The following is an 18793-nucleotide window of genomic DNA, read 5'->3' as shown; positions in this document are numbered from 1 at the left end:
CCTATCCATGGTTCAGAATGGTACACGTAGCCTCAAAATGCTACTCCAGCCATCGTTCCAATACACTTCGTACACATTTTGAGCCTCCTGCAACGTGCTCGCCATACTCAATTCCGACAGCCACTGCATCTCATCGATCAAGGTCCAAGATCTCTACCGGCTCACATTTGATGAACATTTTGGCTGTATCGACAATTGTTGCGGAAGGACAAGTATCAAGTACATGTTCAGCGTCGGCACTTGTTTTGGTGACACTGGCTACGGAGCGCCGCTCACTGCTGACGTGAAGTTCTGCTTCCCTTGTTTGCGTGGGTTCAATCGAAGGTGTGATTGAAGTCGTTGTGTTAGGTTGAAAGTCACTTTTTGCTGTTGTGCCGGTTTCGACGGATGGCATAGCCGGCGATGATATCCTTTCAGTCGCTTGCTTTTCCGAAAGGTTGTTCTCCGATTGGGCACTGATGGCATGCTGTGGTGCAAGCTGGCCTGCGTACGATTCTGTTGTTGTCAAGCCAGGTTTCTGCTGTTGTTCAAAGTACAACGGCATGTTCAGCAACTCCTCGTATGAGGTGGCAAGTGGATTCAGACCGATGTCGTTGTCGAATATATGATCTGCCGAGCCTGAAATTACTCCAGAATGGACAGTCGGCTGCGACCACTGGTTGACATTTTGTCGCGGACTAAGCCACGAATAATGGTTGTGAGGCTGGCTCACCTGATAGACAGGCGCTGTGGTCATTGGCATGGTGTGGGAACTGTAGTACCCCATGGCACGCTGAGCGTTGGTATATGCATCAGCTCCGTTGTTGGTACCATAACCGCTGACATAGGTAGGATAGTAGTACGCAGGAGTAATCATCGGCTCCTGCTTCATCGCAATTGTATCCGGTTCATTTTTGACCGCATCGACCACCGGAGCACGTATCTGATTGTCAACATGTGCTGTGCTTGGTTCCTCCTTGATCGGCTGGTCCTGCGTGATAGACGGCTCCTTCTTGATAGGCTGTTCAGAAACGGAGGCCTCATTCACAGCGATTGATGTGTCAGGTTCGTTTTTGATCAGTGGTGCCTGCGACTTCGCTGCGTATACTGGTTCGCTTTTGATAGTTGGTTGATCCCAATAGCCGCTTGCATACTGCTGACTAGGCATGACGGAGGACGTCCAGGTAGGGTTTCCGAAGAAACTTGATTCTAGTCTGACCCTCTTTTGAGCGTTGTGTTGTTGTTGGTCATATCCTCCCATGTGGCTTTGCTCGTTTCCAAGTCTCTCGCTTTCTTCTTCCAAGAGCTGCCTCTTCCCTTTTGCTTTGTCTTTGACAGGTCTCTCCTTCTCCTTCTTCGGCTTGATCGACTTTGACTGATTCACAATTCCTTCGAACTGAGTCCTCATTCGGCTATATCGCATTCGTGCGGCGTGACCGTTCGAGATGTCCAGACCATCTGCCACTTGGTTCCAGTCAGTTGATCGAAGATCAAGCTGCTTGAGAATCATGTACAGGAATATTGGAGTTTGAGCATCTTGAGCAAAATTCTTGGTGCGTCGAGGAGATGCCATGGTGTGGTTCACACGTCGTGGAGGTGATGTGTAGGAACGGCCTCCAGCAGAGAAAACAACAAGAAGCTGGTGATGTGTGTGAGGTGAGAAGGGTTGTGAGAGACACTTCACAGTGCAAAATATAGTTCTCACCACCAGCAGCTTGCTTTGTCGTTCTCAGTCCAAAAGCCAACCTTCTTCTTCCACTAGAGCGAATGGCGTCCAAGCCCTTGTTCCGGAACAATGTTGACATCTCCAAGCATTAACGTAGCTTACACAGCGTGAAAGAAACATAATGCCCCTTTCTTCATACCAGCTGTTGTCATAGTTTACTGTCAAACTGCAAGGCACCACTCATGAAGTATTCTTGTTCTTCTGGCTGTTCTCCAAGCATGACATGCTCACGCCCACCTCTTGACGTCCACCAAGCCACGCAACTCGCGGCACGCTCCACATCCATCTCACCATCACTAAGGGCGGCCCACAGTCGTTGTTGGCATTGTTGCTTCTGTACAGGGTTCTTGACCTTTTGTAAGAGGTCGGCAGTCACAGGTAGCCAATCCTCCAGAAGGGGAATAGGCAAAGAATTCAGACAGTCGATGATGGACAAAAGCAGAACCGTTCTTTCAGACAAAGGTTGATTGCTCTCCACTGGTACGTCATGGTTAGAAGGGAGCAAATCTTCGGAAGCATGCTCCACTCTTTCTCTAAGCAGATCAAGAACAATAGCCTGCATGAGCGGCATTAACATTGCTATGGGTGAAGGTGGTGCAGCAAGCAGTACGACAGATTTCATGGCGAATCTGAACTGTCGAGCAGTCAGTGGCTTTGGAAAGCTATGAAGCAATGTCTCCACATAGAACGGCACATTCCTCGTTGCCACTTCGGCATTTTGTGGTGCAGCCAGGATGGCCAACATCACACTGTGAGCTGCTTCGAATATTTCTCCCAGACGAGGGTCCCCTCTTGGGTCAACGTATGGTGCTGCCGAGTTGAACAGAAGCTCTTGGTTTGTGCGTGGCGATAGAGTCAAGGTAAAATGTTCGGCAGTGTTGAGGAAGAATAGATCATAGGTCCTGTCAAGAGGATGAACAGGAATGCGTTCTAGTTCCGCAGGCTTGATTGCTTCCAGGAAATGTTCAGATTGAGCTTGATATCGGCTTAGTATGTCGATCGCTGTGGTGTTGACGAAGGTATATTGGGACGAGGAAGTGAGTCCAAATCGATGTGCTATGAAATATGTGTCGCGTAGGATATGCAACGTTTGCATCGCCAATGATGGAGCAGTGTTGTTTGATGCCAAAGCAGAATCGCAAAGGGTGCGGCCCACCACAGACCGAAGAGTTATAATGGCTGCGAATACCGTGTTTCGAAGCAATTGTAGAAGCACAGGAAATGTTTGGTTGATCGTTTCCTGGTCGAGATACTGAGCCTCCTCGCGTGGGTCGACCTCAGAGAGTTTGTTCTGTCTCCAGGAAGTCGCCAGAGTCCGGGCAAATTCCGCGATCCTGTTGGTGCTGTACACTATCAAGGATGGGTCTTGTACATTGTCGATGCAATGAGCCATCAAGCGTGACAAAGCCCCAAGAGGGGCGACAAGGCTTCTTGATTTGATCTTGTTGACCTTGCCGAACGATCTCGATCTTGAGGACCAGCTGAACTTTTGTCCGCCAAACTGCCGCACGTCATTGTCGATAGTTCCCAGCCAATATCCCTGCTCAAGGCCTGCTCTCGAAAAGAATATCGCATTCACCAAGACAGGCAGGAGAAGGTCAAATTGCACCTGAGACTGGTGATAACCTGACAGCAGCGGGAAAGTATGGTTCAGTACAAAGATTACTGGCAGTTCACAATTCGGCTCCGCATCTTTCTGTAGCAGGGCTAAGTTGGAGGCCGTGACCAGTGCTGCCTCTAGCTTGTTCCGTAGGTCAGGCGGCAGGTCTTCGAATTGCCTGGACTGAAATGCCAGAAGCAGTCCGCCGATTAGTAATGTGTGCCTCCATCTCGGTGATTTATCGTCTGCTCCTTGGACTACTGCTTTCACCCATTCCCTCACAGGCAGATTGCTGCGTAGCTGCGCATGAACGGGGCTTTGCTTGTCCTCAATCAATCTGAGAACGGCAGTGTAAAACACCGAGAATATCTGACGAGATTGAGCAATCTCGATGGGCCGAGGGTAAAGGATATCATTTGACAGTAGATGCGAAGTCAGTAATGTGACATTGAGAGGGTTGGACAGTCTGGACAGAAGATTCGTGGCAGTGGGTAGTAGCCTGCGACCATGTCAGTACGTGTCTAAGGTGCTGCGCGTCACAATACCTCAAGGCATCTGCAGAAGAATCTGAAGTCTGCAAAGATCTCAGTAAGGCCGCCAACGACCTGTCCATCGTCTCGTTACATCTGACAGTCGTGAGAAGGGGGCTTGGAAGCGATGGTCTTGATACGTAGAAGACGAGGAGACAAAGCCATATATTATTATGCGGTCAAAGCCGAGGTCCAGCCTCGTTGTGTGTCAGCCAATCATGTTGCCCCACCGACGTATGCAAGGCTGAGCCATTGTGAAACTATGTCTGCCCATTTACTATAAGGCTTGCAGTCGTTGTGGGTTCACAGGAGGGTAGTGTCGACCATTTCAACATCAGAGTCTTCGCCTGCCTCGAGATCGTCTATCCCGTTAGCCTGAAGGCCGGCAAGTTCCACGTCCATATCACTATCCTCCTCAGCATCGAAATCATAATCCTCATCAAATTCGGGTCCATCCGAGTCCTCGACTGGATCGGGGTGGTCGTCTGGCAGCCACACAGACATATCCGAGAACTCAGAAAGCCGGTCGTCAAGATCACCATCCGGGTCCATAGAACTATCGAATCTTCTCCAGCGACGGTGTTTGAGTGGATTGACGCCGCCATGATTGATATAGTGCACGAGGGCGTCCTTCGAGACTCGGGACGGAACCTGGCAACCGTCAAGGTCGTTCGTCTTGAACAAGCTCTCGTAGTCTTTAGGTTCCTTCAATTCGAAGGAGTCAAGGACGAACTGTGTCCTAGCCGACCACAGGTCAAGAAGTGTAGCCCAGGAGCCGCCCAACACTGGTCTTCTCAATGCTAGATTTCTAAGTTTCGGGTGCTTGAACAGCCATTGATTGATTTCCTGCATGGTGGAGAAGCAGAACTCTTCCAATGTCACCGACCTGAGTTGTGGCAGTGTCGTCATTGGAAGGATGTCGGTGAGGCACATTTGGGTGTTCCCCTCGGCCGAAGGCAAGGATATCTCGAGCTCCCTGAGGTTTGATGCCCCTGCCAGCGCAGTCACAAGCTTATCTGAGTATGTTGATGGTAATGGTCTTGGAGTCACTTCTAGACAAAGCTTGAGACTTCTTAAATAACGGAAGGCACCATCGGAAGCTTGATCGCCCAAGCTGGAATCCATCCAGCTAAGAGATATGCCGCGTTTGATGAACAGGTCCTCGTTTCGTTTGATCTCCAAATGTTGGATGTTGGAGTAGTGATGAGAGTCACAGAGAGCCTGCCACATCCCTATGAATCCGTGTCCTGGCCATGTTGTTTGCCATGGTCGGAAATTGGTATGTAGAACGGCATCATCAACTGGGAAAATGTCATGCAGTTGGCGTAACTGGTCATCTTCTTCGATCTCTAGATACCCAGTGGCGATGCCGCTGACCGGCTCCACAGAAACAAGATGTCGAAGGTTCGGCAGGCGCTGAAAAGCGAAAGTAAAGGACTCGTGTAGATATCCACTGCTCTGCAGTGCTGCTTTCTGGTTGTACGATTCGATAACCTTTGGAATGGTCCGCAAGAATTCGGTCAAGTCTCCTTGGCCCTCTTCGTGATCTTCAGTGGTACCGTCCGTGTAGATTCCCCCTCTTTCCTCCTGATTTTCGAAGTCCTCTGGTCTGAGGCCAATTTTTTTGACGTGGGCAACATGTTCGAGAATAGTCCCTAGGAGGTTCCGAATATGGTCAGTTTGGTCCCAACCCGGTACCGTGGCAATGCCAGAGAAATCCATCTCGAGGTACCACAGTTCTTCCACATAGTCAGAGATCTTGGGGTGTTGAGCGATATGACGGAGATGATTCACTGTCAGTATTGAGACGCTGACCTTGCGGAACAAGGCTGGGAGGACTTTAACTCCAAGAGTCCTGTTGGCGAGTCTCAAGTGCTTTAGATCTGCTTGTCCTAAATCTAGGATGAGGTGCTCCAGAACTTCTTGAGGGATTTTATCAAGCATTTTGGATGACTTCGAGGTGATAGAATGAGAAGAGAAATGGCAACGAGGCTGAAGTGAGGTAACCTACTGCATTGATGTATCAGGCAGCAGGAGCGACTGCAGTCTCAGCCTCGATGACCAATCATGTCCATTGCGTTGCACTTAAGGGGAACATTATAAAGACCAAGACTTCCTGTGTAACTCTTACCTTAGATAGCGTGAACTTGGCCAACTTAGGGAAGCAAGACAGGTGAAGAAGGAACGACCTCGCGAAGACGTGGGCAAACATAAAGCATTGGGAAGGCGACTCATATGCTTGACCGTAGCAGACTAGGTCACAGCATAGGACCGTCAGCGTAATTCTCACTACACTCACAGTTACCACAGAAATCACCCTTCGTCCTGTCAGGAATATGTCTCATCAGTTCAAACCCTTGATGTCTGACAAGCTGGATCACTTTGAACCAAGGTGAGAAGCTCATATCATGCATGCCGAGTCCGGAGTGATCACTGTGGTGACACAACAGCCATTATCTGGATTCGCTCGATCACGAAGCAGCACCTGTAGAAGGCCTCACGTCGCCTCCACTCTCACACATGGCTGTATTTCGGAAAATCGATGCTGGTGCGGATATACGTGTCAGTGATGCAGCTGGTATATCCGTAGGTTGTGTAACCTTACAGATGAGCATGTTTGCTCAGGTATGGATGTGGCTTTTTCTTCTCCCTTCCCTGTATGTAGTGACATCATTGAAGAAGACAACAATGAAGTCACCACTTTTCGCTTCGAGGAATCTCTCGTACACGTTTTTAACCCCCGGATCGACCGGACAAATCGATCAGTTACAGTTTTGGCGGCTGTTAAGAATTAGATCTCGACGTCATGAAAAGAATTGTTCATGACCGAGATAATACGGTAAGGTCGGTCGTTCTATAGACGACGTCGACTTCTTCCTCTGGGGGCTTTCGCCAAACGTCGAACAGATGTCGTCGTTCTATGCTTGGGTTACGAGCAGCACAGACAAGATTGCCAGTTCTACAAATCCAGAGGCTCAGCCTCGCCGGCAACCACCCGACAACAGGGGCAACATGGCGGAGTCACGTCGCACGAGTTCGGAACGCACCCTCGAACCGGATCGAAGCGTTCCTGAATCAAAGCAAGAACAGGCGCAAGAAGGTTTCCAAGAAGGTAAGACCTCTACGGAACACCAGCAAGACCAAGAACACCAAGGCGAAAAGGATGCAGAGAAGAATGACCCCAACAACCCTCCCTTACCAGTCGGCCTGCTTCATCCATCTCTACGCAAGGTCTCGCTCGAGGTCGCCAGGAAATGGGCCTTGACTGTGCTCATCCTCTTCACTTTCATTCTTACCGTCTTGTCTCTCTACTGGGCCGTTCTTTTCCACGTCGAAGAAAATACATCAGCCCTCACCGTGGCCGTGGTGAGCTTCGACGGCCGAGTAGCCCCGTACGAAGGAACAACCCCCTTGGTCGGACAAGTAATTGAGCAGATCGCGACTGAGCAAGCTAAGATACCCAAGGGTATGCTGGGCTACAAAGTACTACCTCCATCAATGTACAACAACGACCCATTCGCCGTCCGCCAGGCCGTGTACGACGAGCACCACTGGGCGGCCATCATTGTCAATGCCAATGCCACAGCTCTCCTACAGCAGGCCGTGGCGACCGGCAATGCCAGCTACTCACCCCTCGGCTCAGCCCAGATCATCATCAACACCGCTCGCGACCAGGACACCTATTACGACTACATCGTCCCTTTGCTGTCCCAATTCGAGACCCTCGCCAGTTCCACGTTCGGCGAGCAGTGGATCAAGACTGTCCTCTCCAACACATCACTCAGCGCAACGACTTACGCTCGCGCACCCCAGGCTCTGAACCCAGCCATCGGCTTCTCAACGTTCGATCTGCGACCGTTCTACCCTTACCAGGTCACCCCTTCAGTAACCATTGGCCTGATCTACCTTATCATCATTGCCTTCTTTTCCTTCTCCTTCTTTCTGCCTGTATACACGAAATTCCTCATTCCGAAGGGTCACCCGCCCATGCACTTCTGGCAATTGATCCTGGTCCGCCTCTTCGCCACCACGGCCGCCTACATGTTAATGTCCCTGGCCTATTCGCTTGTATCGCTAGCGTTCCAGATCCCTTTTTCAAACAACTACCCGCACAATGGCGTCGAGTCCGCCACAGACCCGGACGCTTACGGCCACGGCACGTTCGTGGTGTACTGGATGTTGAATTGGGTGGGCATGTATGCCCTGGGCTTGGCATCTGAGAACGTTACCATGGTCATCGGCCAACCTTGGACTGCTTTGTAAGTCGTGCACCAACAAACCCCCCATTTCGATGACTTGAAAGGCTAATTGATCATAGCTGGCTCATTTTCTGGGTCATATCGAACGTGGCGACTGCCTTTTATGCCATTCCGTTGGCACCAGCATTCTTCAAGTACGGATACGCTTGGCCCTTGTACCATATTGTGACAGCGAGTCGGACGATCATATTCGACACCCATAGCCGGATCGGTCTGAATTTCGGTGTTTTATTCGTGTGGTGTGCCGTTAATACGGTGCTATTCCCATTCTGTTGTGTCTTCATGCGATGGAAGACCAACAAGGAGTTGGCGAGAAAAGTGCCTAGAAGGACGATTAAATATCTTGTTGACGGTTAGAGGGAACGCGCGAAGATGCATAGCACGGCTACTGATTTCGGAAATTTGAGCACAACAAAATAGATTTTGGCAGATACGAGCATAGCGAGTCTTTGGTTTTGTTGACGGTTGTAATATATTATCATTCTGTACACTAGCATTGCGAACATAGCGAAGTGAATCGAATCAAAAGAATGATAGCAAACATGAGTCAAACTATGGTCTGCCAGGTGTGCCCAAATGGAGGTCGACGCTCACAAGGATCTGCAAATCCTCACAACTCGACAGGAGAAGCCAAGAAGAACAAGGTCCCGTCAGCCTTATCCTGCTGACTCTGATACGACACACAAAAGGACCCTCTAGATGGCAGAAAGGTCAGTGAGTAAGTGAAGGCAAGTCAAAACCGCTGTTGTATGTCAACAACCCGACGCACAGCTGGGGTAGAGATCGTTGTCGATTGTCATGATGGATAGCTGATAAAACATCAAGATGGAAGTTGACGTGTGACTTTCCCGTGACTTGACCCGTCACCCGTGACCTCGCCGTCGACACTGACGGATCGACTGGAGCGCTGGAGTACTGGTCATAACGCAGGACAAGAGTCACAAGACAGCCAGGACAGCCGTTGAGTGACTTGAATATCGGGCTTCCACACCAAGAGATCGATCGACCACAGCAGTGGTCATAACGTAGGGCAGAAAAAGCGACAGTTAAGTCACTCAACGGCTGTCCTGTCCTGTCTTGCCCTGTGTGCCTACCCACCCATCAACTTCACCTTTGTTCTGAGCTGGTCAAAGTCCTGAAGAAAAGCACAGGCGGCTCTTCAGATGAGCACTGCACAGCGACGTCAGCATCAGCATCAGCATCAGCATCAGCAATAACGTGAGAGTTTCTTCGGAGCATGTAAAGGATGCGAAGGATCTCGCCACCAAAAATTCATTCAACCATCGGGTAAAGGGCAATCTCGATCTCGATTGTAATCTTGTAATCATCTCGCTTTCCGTAAATGCAATCAGCACAACAAAAAAAGCAGTGGCTAGGTGGCGACAATCGGGCAGATTGCCCAAAGCCTTAGGCCGACAAGAACCCAGAACAGGCAGTGCAAACCTTCCGTAGTTCTTCGTCAAGAGGAGCCGAAGGCCCGAAGCACCGACTGGCGTGCTCTTGAGCACATACGTACCTCGAAGTTTGTGAGAGGACGGACCGTCGACGAAGGGTCCTGATCATCATCGACTTGACAGAGACGATCACGCACCTGAGCCCCCAGGAGAGCAAGGACGACTTGTTTGCCGCCCAGCTAGTCGGAGTCGTCAGGAAACTTGACACGAAACAAACGCGGTGGCCCGAGCACCTCCTTCTGGGGCCATGAGGGTACTTAGTGTGGTCTCCATCAACACGTTGATCCGAGCGTCAAGATGCAATTTCAAGCTGTGACTCGGGCGACAGCAGACATGGACACAGACAGCGGGACAGGGAAAGATAGACAGTGAAAGCGTGTCCTGTCTGAACTGTCAAAGCTGAAGAATGGACGGACCTCCACGGCCTGGGCTAGCCAGCGAATGGGGGTCCCGATGTTCAGGGAGAAAGTATGGGAAGGTAATCGAGGGAGGGGACGGTGGTGATGGTGGTATGACAGCGTCCTCGAGTGGCCTGCTTTCAGGCTGTTGACAGTTTTGACTTCCGTGACCTGTTTGACCTCCGTGATGGTGACGGCGACTTTGAGTGATTTCTGACTCAGGTACGTGCTCGAGGGCATTGGGCAGGAGAGGGAGGCACCCCTGACTGCTGGATGAAGAGAATCAGCACCCACTCCTCCATCAAGTCAATAGACTGAATAATGGCGAACTGTCGCAGAACCATGCATGCATGAAGCAATGTCAAATCCATCAACTTCAAGAGAAATGGACAGCTTGTTCCTGCATGAGATGAAATGCCCAGACAAATTGTGGGCAAAGCGAGGAGGGGGAGTGTGTCCCAATCCGAACATGAACTTGGTCAACCGAAGAAGAAATCGGTTCGTATCCTCTACTGCTTGCCCCGGCCAACGGTTCAAAGAAGTTTAGTCGCAGCTGCAAGACACATAATGCATCGCATAGTGCATACAGGCGAAGCCCCAAGGCCCCCAAAACCGGTCGGAAGCGAAGCAATGCACAGCCCGACACGGTAAAGTGAACGACGCAGGCCACCCCAAAGCAGTACTGGTCAGTTGGTCTATGGCCCTACTCGTACAGAATCGAGGACCTGCAGTGCCAACACACCTTGGTCCTCGAAAACCCTGACCTGCATATTGACAGCTTAGTTCTTGGGTTTCTTCGCTCGATCGTATTGTCGCCTCTTCCGATGGAGTTCACGGAGTACTGCGTTCTTTTAGCAGCAGCGGAGAGGCGACAAAGGTACGTTTTTCGTGGCGAACTTCAACCGATGCCATGCCAACCGGTGTCCATGATGCCGACGAAGCGCTGGTGTCTTGCAGAAAAGGACCCTTTTGCCTATCAACCGAACCAAAGATGAGTAATCCCGATTAAGTGGCTGAAGCAGACTTAGTACTGGGGGTGGCGGCGGCCTCTCTTTGCGATTTCGAGATCTCGACGAGACACCCACTGCGGCCAGCGGCAAATGGCATGAGGCCAAAAAGCCCAGGCTCGCTGTCAAAATGCAAGTCAGAAGTGACAGTGACAGATGGAGTCTTCAAGTGTGCGTGCTCCAGCTGCTGCCTTTTGTGTACAAGTGTGTTTCTCACGAGTCCACTCCCTCCCTAGTCCTAGTGCGTAGATGTGCAGTAGTTCCAACCCCGCCACCACTTGCCAGCAACCCACCAGGGAAAGTCTACGCCTGCACCACACTCCGTCATTGTCCTGGATTCGGCTCTGGACCCTGAAAAGAGCGGCAGCTGGCTTGACCCTTCCTCTCCCGCGGATAACTTAACTTGGAATCTTGACTCAAAATGCGACGACATAGGTAAAAAGCACGCGTGGTTTGGGTTTGGGTGTAACCTACACCTGACCAAGTTCTGTCTCTGATACTTACGTACTCTCCCAAGCCCTCAAAGGTAAATTCCGAACTCTCACTTCGCGGAGAACGGGAGTTTCCCTAAGGAACATTGGAACCTAACAGTAGAAGATCGAGGGCTGGACGAATTGAAGACCGCAAGTGAGTCCTATCTACGTACTGTGTAGTACGTATGCCAGCACTTTGCCGATCGGAGGGGCCGGCGGGAACCACAGTTGCCAGCGCAGTACACAAAACATACTTTCAGTAGCTATAGTACTACTACTATTCAGTTCACGGCAATCCGATTGCCTATCGCACCAACTGCTGTACCTGTTTCCCCGGCAAATTCCAAACGGACGTGGAACCATCATCACGTAGATACTGCTGATCCGGTTCAAGTCGGTCGGTAATCGTCAAGTCAACGGTGCGCTGGCACCGAGAGGCACCAGCAGTATCCGTAGAGACTACTGTACGCACTTTGTAGTGCATTCTGGACGTAGTTTTAGCACAGTAGTAGGGCATTGAGGGGCTGGACAAATAATGGGTACACTACTAGTATTGCTGCACTATGTCGTCGACTTCTGTATCGGTACCCCCTGCCTGCCAACAACCCTGAAGGTCTTGCCCTCTTTCGTTCCTGACAAGTTGAGCACTCCAATTCTTTCACTTTCGCCCTAAGCGATGCGATACAGCTATATCGCGATACCGGTAGTTCTCTGTGATAAGCGAGGTTCAAGGGCAGGCCCCCCTGCCTCAATACTAAATAGGTGTCTGCGAGTGCCGACTCGCCTAAAACGGTCGCCTAAGGCTGCCTGTATGGTCCATTGGTCCGCCCCGAAAAGTCGCCCCTGGCGGCGGCTTATTCACCTTAATCGTCTTAATCAACTCTACTTGCACGTCCGCTACTGTACGTCCAATGGCCGGTCTCTCCCAGCCCAGCCACGACACGGACTATACCAACGGTCGCCGACGCCGACCATAAGCGAGTTTTCCCACAGAATTGGTTCGGCGTCGATGTTAGTGCCGACGCATGGCTAACAGCATCGGTACCTGGTGGTCTCGTCGGTCTCGGAAGTCCCTCTCGAAATGGCCAAGGTCCTTTCGGCAATGCAACTCGCGTGCCCTCGAAGGATGTAGAGTGATAGTAGCACATGCGAAGAAAAGATTTTGATCAAGTTATCATAATTTGCTTCTTGCGCTGCTGCTGCTGTGATCTTATTGTTGTACAAGTAACACTGGATGATAATCATCCACCAAGCTCTTCGTGCTTTGCCCACGCCCACGTTTTGTTTTTGTCTTTGCCTTAACAGTACTGTTGGACCCCAAGACCTGTTTTCTTTCGAAGCAAGAAACATCAAAGTATCGTTCATGAAAAAAATGCGCCTCGGCAACATTAGGCCCCATGTTAGCACGAAAGGCATGTGCAGACTGCAAAAGCGAGACCATCTTTCGGTATTGGTACAATTGTAGCTTTGACATCTCTTCAAACCTGGAACCCAACCAAAAAACCCTTTCCTTGTAAGCCCTGGGGTAATTCCATCCCATTGTCATAATATCCCATTTCATCATCAAGAAAAATCGTTCTAAATCATAGCAAAATCAAATGGCGTCGTAACTCAAGCCCGGCTTTGAATGGCCTTAGACCTTTCCCGCTTGAGTTTAAGCGCCGGCAACTGCCGACGACGAGCATTGATAAACCAGTTGCTGATCTAGAAGACTGTCAGTAAATCGATATCGGAGAGTAGTAGAGTAAAAAGCTTACCTGACTGATGGTCAAACCAGTACGTTGGATAAATATTTGCTTCTGCTCGTCACTTGGGTAGGGGTGGTCGAGATGCTCTTGCAGCCAAAGTCGGAGGATGTCCGTGATGGGCTTGGGCAGATTGCCTCTTCGTCGTCGACCATTGCCGTGGGAGGGATAACCCATCATAGGGTAGGACAACAATTGGCTAGCGTACTTCATGTGGTAGGGTGAAGTCTCTAGGGAACGGGGATATCCTCCTTCATAACCCAGAGGGCTCCGGTACTGGTCGTAAGACTGGCCGTAGCGGTTGAAGTCAAGGGGTGGGTTGTATGACCTGTCGGACATGATATATGGGTTATATCTGGGAGTTGACTGCACTGCCTCGGGTGCCCTCCATCTTGAATACGAGTCCGGGCTGTCGTGAGGCTGTCTGTTGAGGGAGTAGGCCGATGAGTAGACGCTGTCTTGGGTGTCGGAGGGGATCATTGGCTGACTAATCCCGCCGAATGATTGTGCTTGTGTGGGAAGAGTAGGTCCGGCACTCATTGGGACAGCGGTTTCGGTGTATGTTGATGATGTTGACCATGGCGAGCTGTACTCCGCTGCACTTCTTGCAGGTGTTTGTAATTGGTGGTGAGCAGCTGGGATTCCGCTCATGTGCATCTGGCTCGGCGCTTCGGTCGTGTATGCCATGGGACTGGACTGAGGTTGAACCGGTGCTGGTACATTTGCCACGCCCATGCCCGTGGTGGGCTGAGAGCTGAGATATGGCACCATCATGGGCCTTGAGTGCGAAGGCACCTCTGGGCCATGGGACTCGAGAGTGTTTGAACGTGGGGGAGGGATGACCTGATGATCATGTCAATGGATGAAGGTGCTTTGCTTGTGAAGCTGTGACTTACATCTCGAATAGATGGAAGCTGTTGCTCCGGTTGAGATGGGACCGGGTTGCTATGAGCGGCATAAGGCCTGGCAGCTGTTTGACTGTAGTGGTCCATGTTTGGCAAACGATTGACTTTTTGATAGAGAGATGACAGTGATGTTTGATGGTTGAGCTTGGAGGAATGAGATCCAAGAGATGAGCAGACTCGAGGATAGTTATCTACTTGAGATAGAAGCGGGACCGCACGTCCCTACTTGCTCCTTTGTCGTTGAAGACTGCTGTCTGCCAATCACCAATTGTCTGCGGGGAGAGAGCGCACTGTCCAGCTGTCTTGCTGCAGGAGAACCTACGGCACAGGAGTCTTTGCGCGAGGTTGACAGTCGAGTGACAGTAGTAAAAGACAAAACAACGACAAAGAGGTAGTCCAAGCATAAAATGGAGACATCCATATCGCGTCCAACCCACGATCGAGACACTTTGATGGCTTGCATAGACAATACGTCGACATCCGAGACCATGCCAGATTCGAGCCAGCTGGGCCAGCACGACTTGGTCGAAAAGAGCAATGATGTGGGACCGAAGATGCGCAGAACTGGTGAGGAAGGCAATATGCTCGCCCTATGATTGTGCACACTGTGTATTCCAGCAAACCGAGTTGGATAGAGAATGCACTGAGGTGGCGTGCCTCCACCCAAGTCGAGGCTTTCCCACCAACCGCGTTCATCGAGGCAGCGCCTTACCAAATGTGGTCAGGGATCAGTAGAGGAGGTCTCTCTTAGGTGGGTGTGGGCCATGGGAGTCCCTCTTGGACATTCGTCAAGAGGGGTAGACATCTGACATCGTACCTGAGTCTGGCCTTGCAGCTGGGCTCTTGCCCGTTCGGATCCCCCTGCCACTTCACATCGGGCAAGTTCGAAAAGCGACAGCACCTGCCAGTTTCAAGGACCGCTGTCTGGTCTTTGCTTGAAGAAGGCTTGCGTTGCAAATTACCGCAAGCTGGCACGGACGACAATAGGGGCGCAACAATCTTGTCCGTCAACCACGCAAACATGTGCAAGACGCGCACCATGGTAGAATGACGACTGATTGTTATGTCGATGACGGGCTTGCGCTTCCCAACGGCACAGCAGCTCGCCAACGAGCCAAGTATACCAAATCGGGGTATGAAATGGCTGATCCAATGGTATCTTCGGATGTGGCTGGAGGATCCTGCTACTCACTAGCACGAGGAAGGCTCTGACCACACGGCGTTAGGGACCTCGTCAACTCCTGCTTTGCATCACCTGTTGTGCAGGAGGATGGGGGTGGCCATAATCGTAAAGAACTGAGCAAACCCAGTCGGGCCGGTTCGGAGGTGGCTCCTCCCACAGGATTCCTCAAACTTGAAAGCATCCATAACCGTAAGTGAATCAAGGCCAACATAGCTTTGAAAGGTAGAACGCGGTGATCCACAAAGCCTAAAATGTCGGTTAAGCCGGCGAACAATCCTGCTGAACGTGGTCAAGAGTGACCCAATCAAGACTAGACCTCCAGCAGAGCTTGCCCTAACCCCTCCATTGCCACCATCATCCACCCACTTTTCCTTGGGTGATGGCGTTGTACGGCCACCAGGCCTGGGCCGTACTTTAGTTTTGGGGGAGAACGCGCCACATCAGGTGGAGTATGATAAACAGTACAATTTGATATTGCGAGCAGCAGTAGAATATCAACAGTTTCCGTGCGCCCTCACTTGTGCATGAAGACGCGCCGAGCAAGACGCGTGCGCATTCCGGCAAGTTTTGGATACTCTCTTGCCATTTGAAGATAAGACTTGGGTTTGACAAGCAGGCCTTGGATTACGAGCAACCGATCTGGAACCGAGCGTCCATATCTGGTCGAGCTTTCTGCACGGCGCAGCGAGCTATGGAGTGCTGGTTTGCAGTAGTCTGCAGCGGCAATTCGGTCGCATGCAAACCAGGATATGCCGAAGGACTTTGGGGGCCGACATGTCACCAGATCGTGCAGCTTCTCTCCGATGAGATAGCTTCTGGTCATCGGTCCCATATCGTCGTCGCAGGGTATCCTGGTATCTGCACAATCTTGCATCGCAGATTGGAATGTTCATCGAAAAACCCAGAGGATATTATTCTTCGTATCCATATCTCTGGTTGGTGTGAACTTGAGCAAGGATCGCATCTGGAGATTGAGTTTGCTTACCCAGATGAGAAAGAGAGCTGGTGGCAGGGTAGCAGTCATGCTTGACGAACCTGTGCAACCAATTTCGCGTATTGTGAAGCGAACTGTTCCAACCCTGTTCCAGGCACTCAGACTAATGTTCCGCATTCGATACCCCTGCGGTCGCTTAACCCATTTCCTGCATGATTATGTAAATTCGACTTTCGCTTCTGTCCAAGGTGGCAGATGTAGGCGCTTGCACTGCGATGACTGATTTCGCAGTCAACTGCTGTTGGTGGTATCTTGCCATCGGTGGCCATCATGAGGGGTTGGAGCTTTCATTAGTCCTTTTCGGATGGATCCGAAAATTTGAAAAGTGTTGGTCCAATCCGCACCTATGAGCAAGGACTGTCCCGCCGTCATGTTAATAAAGTTTGCGATGCGAAAGCGGGATGAGTATTGGTGTGATAAACTGCTGTCGAATAACGTATAGGGTTTTCGTCTATGTATGTAATTGCAGGGGCAATTTTTGAAGTTGGACAAACATAGGTATGAGTAGCATCACAGATTTTGCCTTATAGTCGCTTAGGTCCAAAGTAGAACGCGGGGGGGAACTCCAGCCGGCAACCATCACCTTTGTAAGTCTTGCTTGCCCAGTGACCATGTGGGTGAGGCTCATGTTTTCGAACTTTGATATCAATGATTCATTGACCCATTTGATAAGAGCTCGCACGATTCATGATCATGGAAGAGGATGCTGTTGCTCTTGGGCGACGGCGAGCTTGCTTGCAATACCGAAGTTCCAAGCTCGACTGGTCGCATGATATTCGCCGCTCGCCACGCCGTGCGAACCTGTACGCCGCAGGTTGGCATTCACAGCGTACATTCGTGCTGCTGAGTCGACACCTTGGCGGCAGTGCAGAAGAGCGTGAGAACAAGTTTTCTCCAGCCTCCCGCGGGCCGGCGGGTGCGCTCTTCGGAACGGATGGGATTGGCCGATGCAATGAGATTCTTTCGAGTTTGTGGGTTGGAGCTAGGAAGAAACTTACAAGAACGAGATCGAAATAAGGTTTGGAGTCAGGTAACAAAGATATTCCTTGAAATGGTAAAGCGTCCTGTCATCAAGGCGGGACGCGTTTCCGCCCGGAGCGTGCCCTAAGCCCCTTCCGGCCTTGGCGGCTCTTACTTCTGCCCCGCCGCCCAATTTCTTGAAGAATTGTTACCTGCAGGATGCTGCAGCCATGGATGAAGACGTATGCTTACGCCGGGCGGACCTGTATCGCGCAATACGCTAATGCACAGCAGCCACAAGTCTTGACGCTATCAGTTTTATTGTCCTCATACGTTCATCCAGTTCCTGTTTCGGCCATTGCCCCTCGTCGAGTAAGCCTCCGTCCGATTATCCGCCGCCCTTCAACGAGCTAATCGAACAAGACGCAAACGACAACCCCGCCTGAGACCATTGTTGCCCCTCCAAGGTCCATATAATAGAAGTACGTAAACTGGATCCCGTTGAATGGGCAAGATATTGCATTCTTCAGCAGATTTACCTCTCATGATGTACGGTTTCTGCTCACGGTATCGTCGAGTTATGCTCATGTGGTGAGATACCCTCTGGGCAGCGTTACAACGTCCTACGTGGCTTGCATGGTATCTTGTCTTGGCCTCCAAACTTTACAAGACTGATTGAAGGACAACCAGCTCTGACATAAGTGGAATGATTAAACCTCCCAACGAAATGCGACGACTTACGGCATAGGGCTTACTGAGTTGTATTCGAGCTCTCCTCGTTTCCTGCCGATTCAAGTTCTAGGCTATTAGGGCTAGATTCCTGGGGCGGTTTGCAAATCTGCTTCACGACTCCCTCCAGCCGCATGAAAGCGGTCTTTAGCCGGCTGGATGGCAGTATCGCTTGAAAAGAAAAGTTCAGTTCTCTAGCTAGGTATTACCGCGGGATGTTCCATGCGGCCGAACGAAATGAAATGCAAAGTTCAGCGTCTTGTCTCGTTGATTAAGTTGCGTATGTGAAGATTGGCCATGTGGCTGCCGACCGTTCCCCGACGACATTGCCTATATTCAAGGCGAAGTGATAAGAACTGCGGACTTGACTATCGACATGATTGTTAGAAGGGCATTGATTGGCTTCACGGCGCGCACGACATCGTACGGCGAAAGCTACGAGTAGACACAAGGCGCTTGACCTCGCCACAGGCTCTTTCTGTGCTGTGGAAAGGTACCTGATAGACAAGAATAAGCTGCAGGTGAACAAAAGTACTAGAGTATTGTTGGAAAAAGGCATTGATCTACAATGTGCCGACTATCCAGGGCTGAACCTTTTGCGAGTTCGCCTCCAGGATGCTTGAGTTCGATGAGCTCACACAGCAGGGTGCGAGTGAACCTACTGCTTTTCTCGATCGACCCCTCCAGATCGATCCCGCACGAGGGGCAGGGCAGCTGGATTTTTAAGACCCTTACCCATGAAGGTAAATAGACTAAGATTATTGAGCCTCCACGACACTGGACCGGGGTACCTTGCCAGATACTAGGAGAAGTTCAGGCGATTGAGTTGCGCATCTATGGTCTTTTCGAGA

General features: G+C 50.8%; 5 protein-coding genes across 5 annotated transcripts; 1 reads left to right on the top strand and 4 right to left on the bottom strand.

Annotated features, from left to right (window-relative positions):
- Positions 1-52: 52 nt before the first annotated feature.
- On the bottom strand, positions 53-1702 carry EDD37DRAFT_373558 (uncharacterized protein). The gene has a single exon (XM_062811992.1). It carries the CDS (start codon positions 1550-1552, stop codon positions 131-133), a length of 1422 nt encoding a protein of 473 aa, XP_062670904.1. The 5' UTR covers positions 1553-1702; the 3' UTR covers positions 53-130.
- Positions 1685-3971, bottom strand: EDD37DRAFT_373570 (uncharacterized protein). The gene is made up of 2 exons (XM_062811993.1): positions 3851-3971; positions 1685-3804 (listed from the first exon to the last, which is right to left on the bottom strand). Exons 1-2 carry the CDS (start codon positions 3916-3918, stop codon positions 1854-1856), a joined length of 2019 nt encoding a protein of 672 aa, XP_062670903.1. The 5' UTR covers positions 3919-3971; the 3' UTR covers positions 1685-1853.
- A 39-nt stretch (positions 3972-4010) lies between these two features.
- Positions 4011-6084, bottom strand: EDD37DRAFT_628653 (uncharacterized protein). Its single transcript, XM_062816445.1, has one exon. The coding sequence runs from the start codon at positions 5777-5779 to the stop codon at positions 4139-4141; it is 1641 nt and encodes a 546-aa protein (XP_062670902.1). The 5' UTR covers positions 5780-6084; the 3' UTR covers positions 4011-4138.
- Positions 6085-6847: 763 nt separating this feature from the next.
- On the top strand, positions 6848-8451 carry EDD37DRAFT_649352 (uncharacterized protein; the record flags this gene model as incomplete). The annotated part of the gene is made up of 2 exons (XM_062818129.1): positions 6848-8094; positions 8154-8451. The coding sequence occupies 2 exons, from the start codon at positions 6848-6850 to the stop codon at positions 8449-8451; spliced, it is 1545 nt and encodes a 514-aa protein (XP_062670901.1).
- A 4140-nt stretch (positions 8452-12591) lies between these two features.
- On the bottom strand, positions 12592-14232 carry EDD37DRAFT_628644 (homeobox KN domain-containing protein). Its single transcript, XM_062816444.1, has 3 exons — positions 14068-14232; positions 13184-14014; positions 12592-13130 (listed from the first exon to the last, which is right to left on the bottom strand). The coding sequence occupies exons 1-3, from the start codon at positions 14161-14163 to the stop codon at positions 13038-13040; spliced, it is 1020 nt and encodes a 339-aa protein (XP_062670900.1). The 5' UTR covers positions 14164-14232; the 3' UTR covers positions 12592-13037.
- Between the last annotated feature and the right edge of the window lie 4561 nt (positions 14233-18793).

Source organism: Exophiala viscosa (genome assembly GCF_022695815.1).
Source record: "Exophiala viscosa unplaced genomic scaffold EDD37scaffold_4, whole genome shotgun sequence".
Classification (NCBI taxonomy): Eukaryota; Fungi; Ascomycota; class Eurotiomycetes; order Chaetothyriales; family Herpotrichiellaceae; genus Exophiala; species Exophiala viscosa.
The sequence above is the reverse complement of the archived record's forward strand: the minus strand, read 5'-3'. Positions and strand labels throughout refer to the sequence as shown.